Source organism: Sturnira hondurensis, unplaced genomic scaffold (genome assembly GCF_014824575.4).
Source record: "Sturnira hondurensis isolate 20B ecotype Veracruz unplaced genomic scaffold, ASM1482457v3 Scaffold0022566, whole genome shotgun sequence".
NCBI lineage: Eukaryota > Metazoa > Chordata > Mammalia > Chiroptera > Phyllostomidae > Sturnira > Sturnira hondurensis.
The window spans coordinates 14479614-14500449 of NW_028095197.1; the positions used below are offsets into that span (position 1 = coordinate 14479614).

At 37.9% G+C, this 20836-nt stretch overlaps 2 protein-coding genes across 2 annotated transcripts; one reads left to right on the top strand and one right to left on the bottom strand.

Annotated features, from left to right (window-relative positions):
* Window positions 1–7805: 7805 nt before the first annotated feature.
* Window positions 7806–8768, bottom strand: LOC118979666 (olfactory receptor 13C8). Its single transcript, XM_037035848.1, has one exon. It carries the CDS (start codon window positions 8766–8768, stop codon window positions 7806–7808), a length of 963 nt encoding a protein of 320 aa, XP_036891743.1.
* Window positions 8769–17790: 9022 nt separating this feature from the next.
* Window positions 17791–18750, top strand: LOC118979711 (olfactory receptor 13F1-like). The gene has a single exon (XM_037035916.1). It carries the CDS (start codon window positions 17791–17793, stop codon window positions 18748–18750), a length of 960 nt encoding a protein of 319 aa, XP_036891811.1.
* The last annotated feature ends 2086 nt before the right edge of the window (window positions 18751–20836 follow it).

The following is a 20836-nucleotide window of genomic DNA, read 5'->3' on the forward strand; positions in this document are numbered from 1 at the left end:
TGGATGGAACTGGAAAGCATTATGCTGAGTGAAATAAGCCAGGTGTTGAAGGACAAATACCATATGATCTCACCTCTAACAGGAAGCTAAACAACAAAACAAACAAGCAAGCAAAATATAACCAAAGACACTGAAATAGAGAACAGGCTGACAGTGACCAGAGGGGAGAGGGGAGGGAATTTCAGGGGAAATAAGGGAGGGATTTAGAGGAACCTATATAAAGGATACATGGACAACAACTGAGAAGGGTGGAAATGGGAGGGAGGGGGGAGGATGGGGGGTGGGATCGGATGGGAGTAATAGAAAACTGTACTTGAAAAATAATTAAATAAAAAAATTGAAAAAAAAAAAGGCCTCTCCACTTTAAAAGGAAGAACATTCTATCTCCCAACAACTGTAATGATTTTTTAAAAATGACTACACTAATTAGATGGGCCCTCAATGGATTTCCTAGAATGAAAATGGACTACCTCCATGATTTTATGTCTATTGGAAGTCAGAAACTCAAGTGCCTTCACTGCTGTGCCATTAATGTAGGTGAGCAATACAAGCTGAGCAAACAAGATGGAGGGGTGAGGACTGTGGCTATGTCTTGAATCCTTTTTACTAAACTTGAAGCACATGCTGGATTATCCCCTTCCCAGCAGTTTATGACGCCTGTCCACTCAGTGTTTTGAGCAGAATGTCTTTTTTACCCCGTCTGATTACACTTTATGAATGACATGGTGATGACAAGTGCAGAGGGGCTGCTTTGTATTCACAGAATACAATGATTCCACTTTTAGAATTTCCAGGTGATGATGTCACGCATTCTTTACTTTTGTGTTCTGTTGGCAACTAAGGTGGAGAATTGACTCTCCCAGGAAAATCCCCAGATTCCCTCCAGAAAACTTGCAGAGGGAAGAGTGTTGTTGTTAGAAAGTTACAAGTTCACTTTAACAAGCTTGACTTCAGCCTGTTGCAAGCACATGGGATCCTGTCCCTATGTAACCTATTTGTACCTTGATATCAGAGACAAGTAGGTCAGTCAACTTTTAATGATGTCCTTTGAGATGAAGTTCTCTGCTTAGTTATAAATATCAGACTGTGTTTTATATTCCCGTGGGAGGAGATTACTGGGTTATGAGATAACAAGTAGGAAAGAAATGGTGTCCTCCTAGGCCGACTGGCCTTTTTGGAACCATTGTGGTTTACACTATCAGAAGCCATAAAAAGCTGAAAATTGTTCTTTGTCTACTTGCTAAAGAGATGATTAGGAAGCAGTCATCTTTCAGCAGTCAAAGAACAAAAAGATATATGTGATGTGGGGATGGGACATGTATGAATTTTGGAGTCTGTTTCATTGGGCTCCAATCTCTCCTGTGCCATGTCCTATCTGTGTGACCCAGGGCAATTTGTGTGACTTTTGTGGACTCCACATTCCTTATTATAGAAGATCCTATATATCTTAAGGGTTTTGTGAGGATTAAGTGTATCTTCAACTGAAGTGATGTTTAATGTGTTCCCTTCCCTGAGCTACATAAGATCTTAGTCACTGAAGCAGTGGCTTCATTTTTAATTCATCTGCAATAGGGATGAGGGCTCTTTCTCCCTTTTCCCATTTCTCTGGAAGCCTCGTGGGTGTTATTCAGAGATAGTCATGAGAATTTTCTATCTGGACTCCGTTAAATTGTTGCTCTTTTATTTTTGTTTATGGTGCTACTGACTCTGTGACAACTTTGGCCTTAACAGTGATGACTCTCCAGCCTGCCGTATAGGAGCCATTCCTGATGCTACTGGGTCACAGTCTCTCTTCTGTACATTAATATCCCTGGTACCGCCAATGCCCATTGTGGCAGACTCTGTCCTGCAGAGTCTGCGTGTTGTGGCTGAGGATGAGAACAAATGCACATAGACTACAGAAGTCCTGTGGAGAAAAAGATACGGTACAGATATTCTCTTAAGATGAGAGTCCTGCTGCCACTTCTCTCAAGGGGAGAACACCCCGACCCTTGTCTGGACAGGCTTTTATTGTTTCTCTCAGGTCTTACATCAAAGGAGGATTTATTATCTATTATATAGGATGTTACTGTCTATACATTAGGTACAATCAAGTAAATGGAAATAACAGATACAGAAGGGAAAGGTAAGGAGCTGATTGTGCTCGGTCCTTGGGAAAATTCACACAGGAATTTTGCAAAATACCTTTAAGATAGGCAATAAACATCTTCGGTTTCAGACGAGGGTGAGGGAGTTTTAGCAAGAGCGAGCCAAAACAGTCTGGATGCATTTTCTAGGCATGATTCCCACGGGGAAGCCTGGTTTGAGGTTCTGGCTCCTGCCCACCACTTTGTTCCTGTGGGGTTTCCATACAGAGCTGAGTCACATTTGTCAGATTTAGAACAATCTGGTTCCCTATAGTCTGTAACTTCAATTTCCTTTCTTAGAGTTAGGATATTCCCTTTTAAGCTTCTGGAGGCTCTCCCTTTTGTGATCTTGGTGAAACTACGTATCCATGCCTCTCTTTTTATCTCTCACAACTTGTCTCTCCTTTTAGTGGTTCTATTGCTTTCTCCTCTAAAATGTGGGTGCAGTTTTAATTCTTGTTCTGCCTTTCTCATATACTGCAAGGATATTACCTCTAATATTTGCATAAAANATATAGGAGCCATTCCTGACGCTACTGGGTCACAGTCTCTCTTCTGTACATTAATATCCCTGGTACCGCCAATGCCCATTGTGGCAGACTCTGTCCTGCAGAGTCTGTGTGTTGTGGCTGAGGATAAGAACAAATGCACACAGACTACAGAAGTCCTGTGGATAAAAAGACACAGTACAGATACTCTCTGAAGATGAGAGTCCTGCTGCCCCTCCTCTCAAGGGGAGAGCACCCCGACCCTTGCCTGGACAGGCTTTTATTGTTTCTCTCAGGTCTTACATCAAAGGAAGATTTATTATCTATTATATAGAATGTTACTGTCTATACATTAGGTACAATCAAGTAAATGGAAATAACAGATGCAGAAGGGAAAGGTAGGGAGCTGATTGTGCTCGGTCCTTGGGAAAATTCACACAGGAATTTTGCAAAATACCTTTAAGATAGGCGATAAACATCTTCGGTTTCAGACGAGGGTGAGGGAGTTTTAGCAAGAGCGAGCCAAAACAGTCTGGATGCATTTTCTAGGCATGATTCCCAACGGGGAAGCCTGATTTGAGGTTCTGGCTCCTGCCCACCACTTTGTTCCTGTGGGGTTTCCATACAGAGCTGTGTCACATTTCCCAGATTTAGAACAATCTGGTTCCCTATAGTCTGTAACTTCAATTTCCTTTCTTAGAGTTAGGATATTCCCTTTTAAGCTTCTGGAGGCTCTCCCTTTTGTGATCTTGGTGAAACTACGTATCCACGCCTCTCTTTTTATCTGTCACAACTTGTCTCTCCTTTTAGTGGTTCTATTGCTTTCTCCTCTAAAATGTGGGTGCAGTTTTAATTCTTGTTCTGCCTTTCTCATATACTGCAAGGATATTACCTCTAATATTTGCATAAAAATCACACCATTACAGCATCACATTACATGTCCATCATAAGTGTTTAACATTTCATTTCTTATAATGGCTAGACTACACCTTCCTGGTGACCCACTGTAGCACAGCAAACGTGGTTACAGTTGAACTCCCCCTATTCCTCTGGCTGTGTGGCTTTTCAGACTAAGACCCTTTCTCTAGAGTGAGAGAAGGGGTATAAAGTATAGATGAATGAGCTGGTACATTTAGTCCTCACAATAAATAAGAAAACTGAGGTTCAGAGAAGTTAAATTGCTTGCATAGGCTAAAGATTAGTAAGGTAGATGTGGAGGTGAGGTTTCAGTCTCAACAGTATAATTGCACACCCAGTCTCCTAACCGGTAATGTTTTCTGCCTCTCTCATAAATTAAAAATCCTTGAACCCTAAAAATTCATCCCTAAAGTTCATCACACTGAACACCCATGACCCTAGGTTTATTTAGCAGTTTTCTGCTTCGTTAAGACACTTGATTCCTTGTGATTCTTGTCTGTTAGCTGTAAGCACAAGGCTATCACTGAGTTTCTCAGGAGGATGATGTAATACTGGAAATAAACAAAGTCAGAATTATTCACTCTTCTCCTTGGCTTTTGCTAAAATTTTTGAGTAGTTTGTCATCATATTTCCCTGAATTTACTGGCATATCCATTAATGTCTTTGGAATAATTCTGAGGTTAAATTCATTTAGAATATTTCAACTTTCTTGTCCTCTAATGTATTTAGTTTCCTGATTCAGGTGCAGGTGGGCTTCAGGACATTTCCCTTCACTCTAGTAGGCAGTGGAGGAAATAACATGTGTTTGTAGTGAAGACTGTGGCTGGGAAACTAGCTTTACCACTTAGAACCTGCATGATCTTAACTTCTATGAGTCTTGGTCTCTTCGTGTATAAGTCAAGATCAAGGAGATATTCTTTTCAACCTTATAATGAAGATTTAATAAAAAATGAAGTGTGAATACATAGCATAATGCTTTGCATATGGCTTCACATTCAAATCTTATAGTTTCCTATCCTTATCTTCTGTTTCCTCATTCTCTCTTCTTTATGAAGCTGTTTTCTATAAGAACCTAAAAATGAAATTTCCCTCAACTGCTTTTCCGATATCTAATAAATTTTAATATACAGTATTCAATCATATTTTATTTCTTAGGAGGTTCAATATCTTTCAAAAGATATTGAAAATATCTTTTACGAAGAGTAGGTCACACTTATCAACCAACCAGCATGACTACTAACTATCAACAACAGGCATTGTGGTACTAATGGGTATAAGCTCATGTCTAGTTTTATGAGATTTTTTTTCTAATTTTCTCTGATCTATAAAGCAAAGCTGAAATTTACCTGGCATGCATCACTGAGGCCACACTGGCTGTTTATGGCAGGCATTCATTCTGATTTATTGGAGTACTTGTCATAGAAATTGTTATTTTGAATATCATGGCTACTCATTAGTTATTTAGAAGAGTTATCTCAGGTTATGGAGTTTTTCAATTTAGTTGTAATTTAATTGAAAGAATGTGGACTGTTTAATATAATTTTTAAAATTTGCTGATTCTTGCTTCAGTCTAAAAAAGAATCAATTTTTGTACTTGTTGTATGTGTGCTTTAGAAAAGTATGTATTGTGTATTCCATAATAGTTAAGTTATTAAACTTGTTCATTGTTTTGTCCAAATAAATTACTTCCCATGTCCTGTTTGTGACTTCAGCTATTTCTGTAATTTTGGAACTAGGTTTTTTATTATATGAAGGTGGAGGAATGTTAGCTACTGGAACAGTTATCATGAGAATCCAATAATACCATCTTGATGAATTATTTTGGAATCTACATGTACCCTTCTGAAGTTTTTTCATTCATTTGTTTACTTACTTATTAATTAACTTAATATATTTACAGAAATATCCTACTGAGTGCCAGGGTTAGTACTTAGGTAGGTGCTAGGTGTGCATTAGTAAAAGAAAAGAGTTGTGCTTGTGTCCTAAGTTTGTCCCTTCTTACATGTATTTCAGGGTCTGGTATAACTACTCAATATTTTCCTTTCATAGGACTATATGACTATCATCATGTTATTTTAGTATATTCTAAAGAAACTTTCATAATCTACATTTTAGACACAGGAAAGCAACAGTGGAAGAACTACAAATACCTTCCCACTACCTTGTGTCACTTAGTTATGTATGAAGATGACAATCTAACCAAATCTATTGCTTATACTCTATCTAATTCACTGTATTTCTCTAGCAGAGAATTGCATATTTTGTTGCTTTTAAAGATCTTCAAGACAGGCTAAAGACTTGACAGGCCTGTTTATTTCAGAACGAAGAGCTGAGAAGCACATACAAACCTCTGAGGAGGTAGCACTGGTAGCTGCTGGCTCTGGGTTATAGAGAAGAAGAAATGAAAGCCAAAACCAAAACTGTAAGCAGTGGAGGAGCTGCCATTGTCATGGTGAAGGATCAGAGCTGGCCTGATGCTGACAGGCAATCGCATACGGGGGTCCCTTATCTTCATTCCACGTCCCATTCTCTCTCTAGCAACTCTTTTGGAAGAATGTAACAGATGCTAGCTAGCAGAGGAGCGATGTGGTTTTCAGGGTGCTAATCCTAACTCACAAAGCAGGGCATAGAAACGTGGATTTGAAGCTGAGATACAGTAGTTTAATCCTATCAAAATTACTTCATAAAGGGTGAGGATGAAAATCTTGTGCCTACTTAAAGCTTTATGGCCTGTTGTAGTACACCCAACAGCAACAATGATAAAACAATGTTTATTGTACATTTAGTGTTTTAGGCACTTTTTAATGCTATGCATTAATTAACTTATTCAGTCTTATGAAGAAACAATAATTGCCTGCTGACAAGAAAGGAAGATATAATGGGCTTACTTTCACAATTTAGGAGTAGCTATAGACTTTTACTTTAGATTTGTGTTCTAAATTTAAACTCTTGTAAACCCCCAAAAGGGCTAGATCTGACTCAGTTCCTTTAATGGCTATGGGGCTTCCAGAAACCTATAGCCTTCAGTTTACTGAACAACTTGACTCTTTCTCTCTGCCACTTCTAATCCTCCCATTACAGTTTTTTGTCAGTTACCAGTTCTGTCTAGTTCTCCTCCTGTTTAGGAACTGTGTGATTCAATGCAGCTAGGAAAGAAGTCTTCATTACACCCTGGTCTCTTTTCAGAAACTAAGAAGAATTCTCTGGCACCATGTCACCTCTATTTTATGAGGTTAAAACTTATGGTGCATTACTAAGGGACTCTTTCAGTTATCTTAGTCTCATTATGTATCAAATCCAGAAGTTATGATAGCTGCAAATAAAACCTGTTCTTCTATATCACATAATACCTAGTACATAAGAAAGGTAGTACTTTAACTATTAAGGGAGTCATGTGACAGAATGCCAATGTAGGTTATTTAGGTACTATTACATTGGATCAATTTTGAAAATATTTTTATTAATTTATTTTTAGACAGAGGGTAAGGGAGGGAGAAAGAGAGGAAGAGAAACATTAATGTGTGGTTGCACTCATGTGCCCCCTACCGGGGACCTGGCCCACAACCCAGGCTTGTGTCCTGACTGGGAATTAAACCAGCAACCCTTTGGTTCACAGACCAGCACTCAATCCACTAAGCCACACCAGTCAGGGTAGAACAAATATTTTTTAATAAACTTTTGAACCTCAGTTATAACAGATATATATTTCTAGTTTTATACATGATATAATTCATTTATTTTTTGAAAAATATTTATTGAGCATCTATAAGATGTCATGTCCTATTCTAGGCCTTTGAGATGTTATAGGATAATAAACAGACAAGTTCCTACTCCCATAGAGTTTATATTTGTGGTGGACACAAATAGTAAATAAATGAACAAATTAAAAACAAGTACGTAATACATCATGTGCTGATTAACGATCGCTTTGAATAAATAACAAATAATGCACTTATTTTAGGTTACAGAGTTCTTTTTAGAACACCCTTTGCCTTTATTATTTTCTAAAGGTTTAAGAATGATTATGTTTTGCTGGGCCTTCCTAAGAGACTTTCAACATTTTGCATTTCATATACTGTTTTATAAAGCCAAAAGTGTGTTTTATTTCTGCACTTGGAAGAAAAACTAGTAGTAACAACTGCAGCCGAAATATTCTATAATAAGGTTTTGGATGGCAGGGTGAATTTGTTTTCATATTGTAATGTTCTCTCTTTGGATTCTGTGTCTGCAGCAGTTTTGAATGGTGAATCATGCAGAGTAAATCAGAATCCATTCATGTCCCATCAGAGAAGTTTCTCCTGCCCAGCAAGTTCTTCACAGCAGCTTTGACATCCTTGTTCCGAAGACTATAGATGAGAGGATTGAGCATGGGAGTTATCACTCCATAGAAGAGGGAGATGAGGGCCTCAATGACATCTTGATTATCTGTGCCAACAGACCTGAATGACTTGGGCTTTGAATACATGAAGAAAATTGTTCCATAGAATATAATCACCACTGTCAAGTGGGCTGAGCAGGTGGAGAAGGCCTTACGTTTTCCTTCAGTGGAAGGGATCCTCAGAATAGTAGCAATAATGAAAGCGTAAGAGATAGAAATTAATAGTGATGGAATAACCAGAAACATCAGATTTGATCCTGCCATGCTGATTACATTGATTGAAATATCAGCACAGGCCAGTTTTAGGATAGCCAGAATTTCACAGACAAAATGGTTAATGACATTGTTAGTGCAGAATGGTAATCGCATTGCGAGAGATGTCTGTACCACTGAATCGACAAGCCCAGAGACCCAGGACCCAGCTGCCATGAGCATGTAGACACCTTTGCTCATGATGACAGGGTATCTCAGTGGGTAGCAGATGGCCACATAGCGGTCAAGTGCCATCATGCCTAGAAGCACACACTCCGTGGCCCCCATTGCAAAGGAGAGAAACATTTGCACCATGCACCCAGAGAAGGAAACACTTTTCCTTCCTGTCAGAAAGCTGCTAAGAATTAGTGGGACAGAAGAGCTTGTGTAGCAAATGTCCAGGAAGGAAAGGTTACAGAGGAAGAAATACATGGGGGTGTGCAAGTGAGAATCATAGATGATTACTGAGATAAGGACACCATTGCCCAGAAGGATCATCAGGTATATCCACAAAATTAGCACAGAGAGAATTGTCTGGAGCTTTGGGTGGGAAGAAAGTCCAACCAGGACAAATTCTGTCAATATGGAATCATTGGTCCTTCCCATATTTTATATGCTCTTTTTCCAACAGCACTCTATGGATGATAGAACAGAAATTTGTTAAAACAGTGGAGGGAAAAGCTCCTCTCTTAGGAATCATAATCTATCTACTGTACTGCTATATTTGGATGCAACAGTATAACTCCAGGACAAATTCCTTACTGGAAATCCATGTCACTAGAGCAAGAATTCTAATTTGATTTTTGGGGGGTTAAGAGAAAACACATTTGGTTATGGGATATTTAGATCCCAAACTAGCTTATTGTCATTTTATTGGTTTTGCCTCTTAATGCACTGACCGCAAATCAGTGGCCTATAGCTTGGATGCAGCAGACAGATGTGCTGTGTTTAGCAGTGATTGATGCACTGTGCTTTAAATTTAAATTAAAGGTCAGCATTGTATGAGCAGGAGGTATGGTATAAAATCTGTATTTTTAGCTTATCTTCAAACAAATTATAGTTATTTGAAACATTGGACCCATTTCTATCATTGAGCTCTGTTATAGCCGACCCATTGGATTTGAAGCGTGTTCTCTGTTCTACCAGGATACCCTCCTCTCTCTGTTATCTGTTTGTTACTGGAGATGAATATTAACATATTATTTCCAGTTGGTCCCAATAACAATTACTACCTGTCAGAATCCTGTCTATATTTGAATGCTTAGCCCATGGCTGCAAGGCTGACTTATCCACTAGGCACAGTAGATTACCATACTGTTAGGAGACTATGAAAATGTTTTGATTTCTTTTAAAATATGAGTAAAATGATGAATTTTTAAGTTTTAATAGATAGCATTTTTATCTTCATGCCAATGCAGATATAACATGTAATATTATTGCATGGAGGAAAGGGCCCATCAAAATCAACGCAGTCCTGTGTGGCTGAGTCTCATTTTAGAGCTCAGTGTGGTGTGCTGCTGATACAAGTAGTCATTACATATATGCACTGTCTCACTGAGGACAGTAGCTTTATAGAGAGGACATGTATTTATATGACTGCAGTATCTGTGTCAATTTGATGAGGAACTTTGTGTTCAATGACCGTTTTTGATAGAAATGAATTAAAAGTATCTACAAAGTCAATTTTAATCACTAATGCAGAGATATGATGTTGTGTGTTGTAGCCTCCACCTAACTTGTTTCTTTCCACCTCATGCAAGAACTGTCACTTAGGGATCAACTTTAATAACAGTGCCTTTGTTAAAAATGTATATGCTTAAAATGTTAAACCAGTGACATGCAACCATTATTTCTTAGCACACAAAATGTAAACAGAAGTATAATAAATAAAACAAACAAAAAGAAGAACTTTTCTGAAGTTACACTGTTTTTCAGGAAAAGAAAAATAGCAGTATTTTTAGTACCTTATTCATTCATTCATCCCCCCTTGATTTGGTTTTTAAAGGGCATGGTTTGAAAACCAATGCAAAGGGTAGGAAGCAATATTAATAATCTGCACTTTAATAATTTTATTATCAAATACAATAGTAATATATATATTGATTACCCTATGCCAGATACATTTGTAAATGCTTTTATTCATAATGATCTAAGGAATTAAGAACTATTATTCTATGAATATGGACCATTCTTATTAGCCTTTCTTAAACATTTGGTGAACATCATCAATAAATCATAATATGAATAGACTAAAGAAAATTAAAAGTAATTATTTTATGAGATACAAAAAAATTTGGTTAAGGTCAATTAATCATTTTCACACAAACCATGTGAAGTTCAGAAACAGAAGGTAACTTCCTAACCTTAAAAGGAAACTATACACCAAAAGCCTATAGCAAATTACTATTCAGTAACAATCAAAACAGTTTATATATTCTCGTTAAGATCTATAATAAGGATGTCCACTCCTACAGCTACTATTTCACATAGACTTCGTAGTCCTGTTTAAAATCACATAAGAAATGGCAGGAGTAACAATAAAAGGAGAGTAAAAATATGTAAGACCTAATGAGAAAAAGTTAGTAAGACTTTTGAATGTAAGATCAATGGACAAATCAATAGTTCTCTTTATATTAACCATAAGTGATTAGCAAACATAATAAATATTAATATAATAAAAATAAAATTATGAAGCACCTGGGTTTTATTTTAACCAAGCTTGCACAAGGTATTTACAGAAATTGTTTAAAATTGTAATAGACTATGAGTAATTGAAAAGGTATGTGTTAATAAATGGGATAAAATATAAGGCTGCCATTTTCTTCCAAATTAGTCTCTACATTCAATTAAATGCATTCAAAATTTTGGCTGGATTTATTTTGAGGAATATGAGTACTCATTCTAAAATTTATATGGAAGAATAAAAGTACACAACTGTACAATTAAATTACAAGAGAAAAATAAGGGGAACATCCATATTTGACACACACTGTGAAGTCTCAGTCATAAAACATTATTTTTCCTGGCTGGGTGGCTCAGCTGGTCAGAGCATCAGCCTGTGCACCAAAGGGCTGTGGGTGCAATCCCCAGTCAGGATGCTAGGGGAGACAACTGACTGATGTTTCTCTGTGACATGGTTGTTTCTCCATCTCTCCCTCTCTCTCTCTTCTTTGCTGTCTCTAAAAACCCAATAAATATATCCTTTGATGAGGATTGAAAAATATCATAAAGGTTCAGGGACATTAAAATGCAGTCTGGTGGCAAAGAAAAGAGATCTCAGATGTAGATACATGTTTGCATGGAAATGTGACATATACAGCTGTCACCCCAAAGCAATGGGGAAGTAACAGCATAGTAGATCATGCTAGGAAAATGCTCTTATATATATGAAAAAAGATAAGACTAGATTCTTAGATTACTGTACGAAAAAGTGGAAACCAGGTAGACTAACAATTTACATGTAAAGAAAAAGATAGTATAAAATTAATAAAAAACAGTACAGAACATCTTGTGAACTTATAGCCGAGAAAACAACCTTAAAAAACATAAAGCTTTAAGCCAATAGAAAGTTAGAAAAGATAGAAATCCCTGATTCATAGAAAAGATTTTCTAAGTGGCTGACAAGTATATGGAGAAATTCTCACAGTTAGAAAATCTGAAAATGCTCACTAAATGATAAAAGACCCCATGATATATCATTAATTTTAAAAAGTAGATGATACCAAATATTGGCAAGCATGTGGTGAGGTAGATTCAGGTGGGGGTGTACACTGGTACACTGGAAAACTCTCTGGCTGTATTTAAAGATGCATAGTCCCAGTGATTTCAGTCATGAGAATATGACTTGTCCTTGATAAGTTCTTGCCCAGGACTATGGGGGAATAGCCTAAGGATGCTCATTATTGCATTGCCTGTGGCAAAAAGTTGTTGGAGGAAACCTGGATGCCCATCATCAGAGGAATGGGCATACTACATGTGAGCATGCATTAGAGAACAATTTGCAGAAATGAGAAGTAAATGAAGTAGATGTTTATCCAACAATATAAATAGATCCTCAAAAAGTGTTTTAAAAAGGAAACACTATTTTGATTTTTAGCACAATAAAATATACGTATAAATTTAAAATACATATTTACAAGGGAACATGCATTTTTAAGACAAATCAAACACATAATTACAAGTTGAGGATGGAATGTTAGTGGAATCAGTGATTATGGGAGAATAGGAAGCTTTTCCAGGAGTAGTGAAAATAATGTGTAGAAGAATATCAAATAAAATGTAGAAGAGCATGATTAACTAAGGTCTAAGTAAATGGAAAGAGACAAATAACACATAGAAATCATAAAGAGCAATATAAGGAAAGTATACACCAACGAAGCTCTGATCAGATATATGGTTCAATAGAAGGAACTATCATAAGTGTAAAAAAGGAAAAAAAGGAAGAACTTTTTGTCAGACTTCTGACAAAAAAACAATATGTAATGGACTGGAGAGGAAAAAAATAAGGCACTTGAAAAATAGGTTAAAGCTTAATTAACCCAGACATTTTTAAAAATTAAAGTTTTAAATCTAGTTAAAAGAAAGAATAATAGTCAGTCATAAGTGGTTGGTTATGAATGAAGACTGGAGGGAAGTTCCCAAGGTTAATGAGAGACAGTGCTCATCCGACAGCTTTCATCTTGTGGTCCCATTGGGAAGGTTATGCCTAACGTAGAGAGAGATGGAGCTGGCATTCCTATTATCCTGATTCCCAAAATTGTGCTGTTCACATAAATAACCCCCTTCATTTGGCCTAGTTTTCCCCTTCTGATGAGAATGCTGCATCCATGCTTTGCAGAGCAAGAGAAAATGGACGGATCAGAGGAGTTCAGCAACTGCTCCCCCATTGGCCTTTCTGTTTCTCTTGTAAAGCCTGACACACTGCTTCACAGTAGCATTTGTGAGCTGGTGTGCATCCACTCCTGTGAATGAGGTCCAGCCTCTTCTCATTTTAATTATTTTGAACTCAACAATTATTTTGAATATAACTAGCCATAGCAACTGCTGAGTATGATTCAATAATTGCATTGGAGCCACAATTTGGAACAGAGAATTAATTTTTCAGTAGATTATAGGTCCAAAAATAGTGTTCAGATTGCTTGGCTGCTGAATGAATTAAGAGATAACAAACCTGTTTTGCCATGACGACTCTAAGAGCACCGGTATCAAACGTTCTTACTCTATCTGCTGGAGGGAGTGGAGGAGAGGCACAATGCAATCTTGTCCATGGGTCAACTGTAAATGTTTTTGAAGAGGAAGGCATGGCAAATGAGCACTAACTTTTATTTTGGAGTGCCCAGGTTTGAAACTCAAGTACTCGGAGCCTCCTTTTTCCTCTCCTTTAAATGATGTCAATTCCTACCGAAGAGCTTTGTTATGAAAATAACCCAGCCATGTTCTAAAATATAATGCAAAGCCTTATGGCACTAAATGATGAAAACTTGTCAGATAAGAAAATTAGATATACCCAGTTAAAACATATAAAATTGATATCTTACCCATAACTTGAAAAAACAGTATTTGCAAGAGAAGAAATGTATTATATCATTTATATACCTCTGAGCCTGAGGATTAGTTTTCTTTCCTTGGTTTGAGACCAGTCTTCTTCCTTAAGGCTATTTTGCTTTACAACTTTAAGAAATGCTCTCTATTTTAAGCAGTCATCTGCAGGACAAAGTGAGGAGATGTCAGAGAGATTTAGACAGTAAGCAGGGTGCTGTAATTATTTTCTTCATGTTTGGGCTGATCAGTAGTTTACTTATCAGGTAAAACTGATAGATGAGTTTGTTTAAAATGTTCTGACTCTCAGGCCAAGAGTTGCTAGTTCAGTCTCAGGGGGAAAAAAAAAGGAAGACAACCTAGTGATTCCTGGGGCCTTTGTGGTTATCTAAATGTTTCTCTACATTTTGAGCATCCTCCAAGACAGCAGACATTCGTACAGCAAGACGTTTTAAATTCTGTTTGAAGTGAGTCAGGGAGGGGTCCAGTATTTGCAGCAAGCTAAAGTTAGAACTGTCAACATGGAAGATTAAAAACTTTCCAAAACTCCAGGGAGAATACAGTTATAGAGCCAATTATATCCTGTAATTGGTGTATTCCTGTTGCATTGCAACCTAAATAAGAAATGTATATCACCATCTACAGTACCACAGCATTTAAAGAATTAATAATTTAAACAGAAAAACTCTTTAATCAGCATTGTTTTTTCTTTTCTGAAATTGTATGAAATTGTCTCACGATTAATAGCATATATTGCCTTCATTGGTATAGTATTTTCAAATATCAACAGTTTTCAGAATACTACCATAAGTTAGTACAATTTTCCTATTTTACAGATGTAGGGCCCAAGATTCTGAAAGTTGAGATATTTTGCTGAATGTTGTCCCACCAGTGTAAGAGGTGGTAAAAAAGATCTCAGATCCAGCTTTTATGACCCCCGGTACTGCAATCTACTTGCAGCCCGGCCCCGTGGCTCACCAGTGAGAACCTGCAAAGAAAATTAGCTTTTTGAGTTTTGCATCCCTACTTTGTGATGAGTGCATGAAAAGTTAGGTTAGAAGATTTTAATAACTTAAACTGACAAATGTCAATAAAAAGTTAAAACTAAGCTTCCTTTTCCTTCTAGATACAAATAAAAGTTAAAGCATGTGGAACAGAATGTAAACTTTGATCAAAAACAGCTTCTGTTTGACTTTGATTATATAGGTCTGTGTTCAAATTCAACTTTTGCCCCCCAACTTTTCTCTCAACTCATTCACTGAGAAATGAATCTGTCTTTCTCAATATATTCCTGTTAAAGCTCTTTCAGACAACTTTATTATTTTAAATTAGTCACTTCTCTTTAACCATCTACATATTTCTTTTTTTCTTTTTTAAAATATATTTTATTGATTATGCCATTACAGTTGTCCTATTCCCCCCTTAATTCCCCTGCACCCTGCATACCTCCCTCTCCCACCATTCCCTGCCCCCTTTCGTTTATGTCCATGTCACAAGTTCTTTGGATTCTATACTGCCCATACTATTCTTGCCCTCCCTGCTGTCTATTTTCCAACTACTGTCTATGCTACTTATTCTCTGTACCTTTCCCCCCTCTCCTCCTCCTGTTGCTAACCCTCCAAGTGATCTCCATTTCTATGGTTCCACTTCTGATCTAGCTGTCCTCTTAGATTGCTTTTGTTTTAGGTGAGGTTGTTAATAACTGTGAGTTTGCTGTCCTTTCACTGTATTTTTTATCTTCTTTTTCTTAGATAAGTCCCTTTAACATTTCATATAATAAGGGCTTGGTGATGATGAACTCCTTGAATTTGATCTTATCTGAGAAGCACTTTATCTGTCCTTCCATTCTAAATGAAAGCTTTGCTGGATAGAGCAATCTTGGATGTAGGTCTTTGGACTTCATGACTTGGAATACTTCTTTCCAGCTCCTTCTTGCCTGTAAGGTCTCTTTTGATAAACGAGCTGACAGTCTGATGGGTGCTCCTTTGTAGGTGACTATCCCCTTATCTCTTGCTGCTTCTAGGATTCTCTCCTTCATTTTAATCTTGGCTAATGTGATAATGATGTGCCTTGGTGTGTTCCTTCTTGGGTCTAACTTCTTTGGGACTCTCTGAGCTTCCTGGGTTTTCTGGAAGTCTATTTCCTTTGCCAGACTGGGGAAGTTCTCCTTTATTATTGGTTCAAATAAATTTCCCACTTGTTGCTGTTCCTCTTCCCCTACTGGTACCCCTATAATTTGGATGTTGGAATGCTTAAAGATGTCCTGGAGGTTCCTAAGCCTCTCCTCATTTTTTTGAATTCTTGTAACTTCACATTTTTCTGTTTGGTCATTTTTTTCTTCCTTCTGGTCCACTCCCTTGATTTGAGTCCCAGTTTCCTTTCCATCACTGTTGGTTTCCTGTGCATTTCCCTTCATTTCAATTAGTTTAGCCTTCATATATTCCTCTAATTTGTGACTAAAATCAACCAGTTCTGTGAGCATCCTGATCACCAGTGTCTTGAACTGGTGATCAAGACAACTGGTGAGAGGTTGGCCATTTCTTGGTTGCTTAGAGTTATCGGCCCTGGGGCTTTGAACTGTTCTTGAGCCATAATGTTTTGGTCTGTCTGCACCTGTTACGTATGAGGAGCAGAGCCTTAGGTGTTCACCAGGGCAAGGCAATTCAGTCATGGGTTGTGATGCTGTATGTGGGGGTGGGGGTCAAAGGAAAGCAATGGCGGTCTCCTCTGCTGCCTCCCGCTGCTGGGGCCCCGCGCGGTTTGTCCCACTGTGCGCAAATGTGCAACCATGGTCAGCCCGCCACCTTGTACGCACACTGGGTTCGCTGCTGGGGCCTGTGCAGTCCGTCTCACTGCTCACTTCTCACTTCTCTGCTGGTTTATCTGCATGCGAATGTGTGACCACAGCCAGCCCACTGCCTTGCACCCTCACTGGGTCCTCCCGATGCTACCCTGGTGGCCTGGGCACCTGGGGTCAGGGGATCCTTCCTGCTCATCCCTGCTCTGCTGCTGACTCCGCCCCTCTTACCATCCTGGTTGAAAGGTTTGTTGTTGTTGGACTTCCTTATAGTTCAATTTTCTGTTCTTTGGCTGTGTCTTTGTTTTCCCGAACCTTTGTTGTATTCAAACTTGGTTGTGGGAGAAAGCACAGTGTTTCCACCTATGCCTCCATCTTGGCAGACATCCAAAAAATGCCTTCTTGAAGTCAGAAATTAGTTAGTGTTATAATGACTGGAGACTTGTCTATCTTCTACTTATGTTTTTCAGGGTATGGCATATCCATCTACAACATTACATAACTTACAGCTTCATTAGGTGGAATAAAATATTTTCTTTTTGCAGCTTTCATAAAAATTTTCTTTCGCCAGAAAACTTCCTCTGGTCCTTAACTTGAGTAGGTCCAATGTATTTTTTTATTAAACTAATTCTCAAAATCTCTCACTTTGCAGAGCCCCCAACATTGAAGTAGGATTCTTACTTCATATTTACCTAGGACCCTGGGACATATTTATATCATTTTATTGTAATTGTTTATTTATTGACTGTGTCTCATTTTTTTGACTTGTTGCTTCAGCTTTATAAATAACAGAAGATATTAAGAGAGTGAATTCTTGCTAGAATATGCCTTAGCTCAACAAATAATTTCTGCTTTCCTTTTTCTCTCTAGGCCTGTTGCTTTTCTTTTCTTAAATCATTTTTATTGATATTCTATTATAATTGTCCAAACTTTTTCCTCCTTGCCCTCCTCTGCACATCCCACCCCCAACTCCCACAGTCAATTTTCACACTGTTGTCCATGCCCATGGGTCATTCATACATGTTCTTTGACTAATCCCTTCCCCTTTCCACCATTATTCCTCTCCTCATATTTTATTATGAGTTGTCTGAGAGCATCTTTGGATCTTCAGGGACTTGTAGCATATTCAATAAATGTTGAATGAATGGATGAATAATTAAATGGTATTGCTAGGATATTGATTGTTTTAAAGTGCCTCTAATAAAAACCCCTTATAAGGTGGTAGAGTTTAAAAATTTAAGTATATACAATGATATTTTTATTCATTATGGCAGATGAACAAGAGGGAATAACATGGTCAAGACAAACCTGACAGTCATTTCGAGTTTTGTTTTTCTGGGATTTACTCACTACCCCAATGTTGAAATCATCATATTTGTTCTGTGCTTGCTGATGTACTTGGTCACCTTGTTGGGTAACATCATTCTGATCTGCATCAGCATCCTGGATTCCCGCCTACACACGCCCATGTATTTCTTCCTCAGCAACCTCTCCTTTCTGGACATCTGGTATACCTCTTCTGCCCTCACTCCAATGCTGGCAAACTTTGTGTCAGGCACAAACACCATCTCGTTCTCAGGATGTGCCTCTCAAATGTACTTCTCTCTTGCCATGGGCTCCACTGAGTGTGTGCTCCTGTCCTTGATGGCATATGATCGATATGTGGCCATCTGCAAGCCCCTGAGGTACCCCACCATCATGAACAAGAGGGTTTGTGTGCAGATTGCTGCTGGCTCCTGGGCGACAGGCTGCCTCACATCCCTGGTGGAAAGTGTATCTGTGCTGCATCAGCCTCTCTGTGGAAATAACATTATCAATCATTTCACTTGTGAAATTCTGGCTATCTTGAAACTGGTTTGTGTAGACACTTCCAAAGTGCAGTTTATCATGCTGGTGATCAGCATCCTTCTTCTTCCTATGCCTATGCTTCTGATTTGTATCTCTTATGCATTTATCCTCACCAACATCCTAAGAATTGCCTCAGGGGAGGGTCGAAGCAAAGCCTTTTCGACATGTGCAGCCCACCTAACTGTGGTGGTTTTGTTCTACGGTACTGCTCTCTCCATGTACTTGAAGCCCTCCACTGTCAATTCACAAGAAATAGATAAATTTATGGCTTTGGTATATGCTGGGTTAACCCCCATGTTGAATCCTCTCATTTACAGTCTACGAAACAAAGAGGTGAAAGCAGCTGTGAAAAAATTACTGATTAGGAATCCTCTTTGTACTCTTCTCATTCATAGTAGCAAATAAAATCAATAAACATTGAGGGATGTTTAGTGGTTGGTATACACCAGAATTTTGGGATAGTGGGGGAAGACACTCATTTTAAATGAGGTGTGTGAGTTCCTAAGTCTCTACCTTGAGCACCCTCTGAAACCCTAAGATAATATAGATACATTTTAAATAAACATATATGAAATCTTATACAAATAGGTCTCAGGATTTTAAGTTTCAATTTTTGATCTGAGTTGCACAGTATAAATATAACTTTAAAATAAACATTAAAAGTCGGTATAACAGATATTTGAGGTTGTAGACATGTAATATACAAATATAATAAGTCTAGATTTTTAATTGGTGGGGGCCCTCATATAATCTGAGTTGTGTCATTATAAGAAGAAATTGTGACACACTTAGATTTGCCAGGGATTCTCACGCACAGAGGAAAGGACAGAGTGAGGAGGTGGTCATCTGCAAGTCAAAGAGAGGCCTCAGAAGAAATCGAACCTGCCAACACCCTAATTTTGGACTTCTGGCATCCAGAACTGAGAGCAAAGTAACTTTTTTACTTAAGCTACCCAATCGCTGGTAGTTTGTTCAGGCAGTTAGCATATGACTACAGCCTCTTTTTCAACATAGGCTAAACTTAATGGAAATCATTTCATATTCTCTAAATGTGTGGCTGTGTTTTACAGGTGTAGATATGTTTGTGCATGCAGACATGTGTGTGATGTGAATGTCTGTGTACAAATGTAAAAAGTCTGCACAAATACATCCTGAATAGCAGTGGATAGAGAGTGGTGCCAGGCAGGAAAAAGGGTATCAGAGAGTTTGGTGGTATGCTGTTGGCCTCACGGTGCTGACAGTATTTTGTAAATTCAAAGAAGCTACAGAGCATTTCAGTGAAACCACTGAAAAAAAAAAAGGTAGAACCCTTTTTTTAAATTATGCCTTTTTCTGAAAGCTGTTTTCTTAAATCCACAGGTATTAATGAACCCATTAGCACTTAAAAAGACATGGTATCTATATTATAGAATTTATGACACCCTAAAACCACTAAATTGGTTTAAATTATTGAAACATAGGAATATATCTTATTAAATCAATATTATATAAATCACAACATACAAGGAACTTAAAAATGTGCACTCAGCAGCTCTCATAGTGTTTGTAATTCTCTTCTGGACCAGATGATTGTGTGGGCTTAACGTGCAACACTTATTTGCTCTTCATCATAGAGTTGTCATGAGAGTCAATACAGTTGTTGTGATGGTTTAGACCCAGGCTAAAGGCTGCCCGTTGGTGTAGAAGATACAAGAAAAGTACTTGGATTAACTTTAGGGCATGTGAGAATATTGTATGAGGATACATTTATTCTGTCTACCATGTAACAACTTTAATACAGGTAGATATATTGGGGCCAATGGACTGACCAATTGTTATTCAATGATAATTCTTGAAGGCAATGACATGTGATCACTGGAAGAGTAAAGGAGAGGTGAGGGAGTTGAAGTAACAGGTAGGAAAGTGGCAGTAAATGCAAGCAACAGCTAACACAGTGATTCGAGTTCAAGCTAATCAATTCCAAGTGTCACAGGTACTCATTTTACCCTCAGATATTTTGCCTCCACTGCGTGCATAGAGGCAGGGTGAACTTGATCTCTGCCTAAGTAGATAGAAAGCATCCAAGCCTCACAAGCCTCTGTGTCTATATGGAGCCTTCCTAAGTAAAGATTTCATCCCCTTTAAACTGTTCTGTTTTCTGGCCTTGGGTTTACTACCTCCAAGTGGATACTTTTCTGAGCCTGACTTCACCAGATATCTTCAAGTTTATGAGGATGCCTTCACTTTCTGAAGACCTCCTAAGGTTTTTGATAGGATCACAGGCATTGGTCTTGTGAATTGCTCTGCCTGATTTGAATCAACTTCAGTAGCACACATAACCTGATTACCATGGACCTCTTATTCTTTTATTGCCTACGATTAGTATTTTTTATATTTCATATTTTTATTTTAATGCCTTAAATAGCAAGGTAGTGTTAGCATTGCCTTTCATTTTTATTTTACAATGAAAAGGAGAGACTGGTAGATTCCATATAAAATAATCAATACTTTT

Bases quoted from the DNA above. Each gene is read 5' to 3' on its own strand.
- LOC118979666 (XM_037035848.1), bottom strand. From the start codon at position 8,768: ATGGGAAGGACCAATGATTCCATATTGACAGAATTTGTCCTGGTTGGA.
- LOC118979711 (XM_037035916.1), top strand. From the start codon at position 17,791: ATGGTCAAGACAAACCTGACAGTCATTTCGAGTTTTGTTTTTCTGGGA.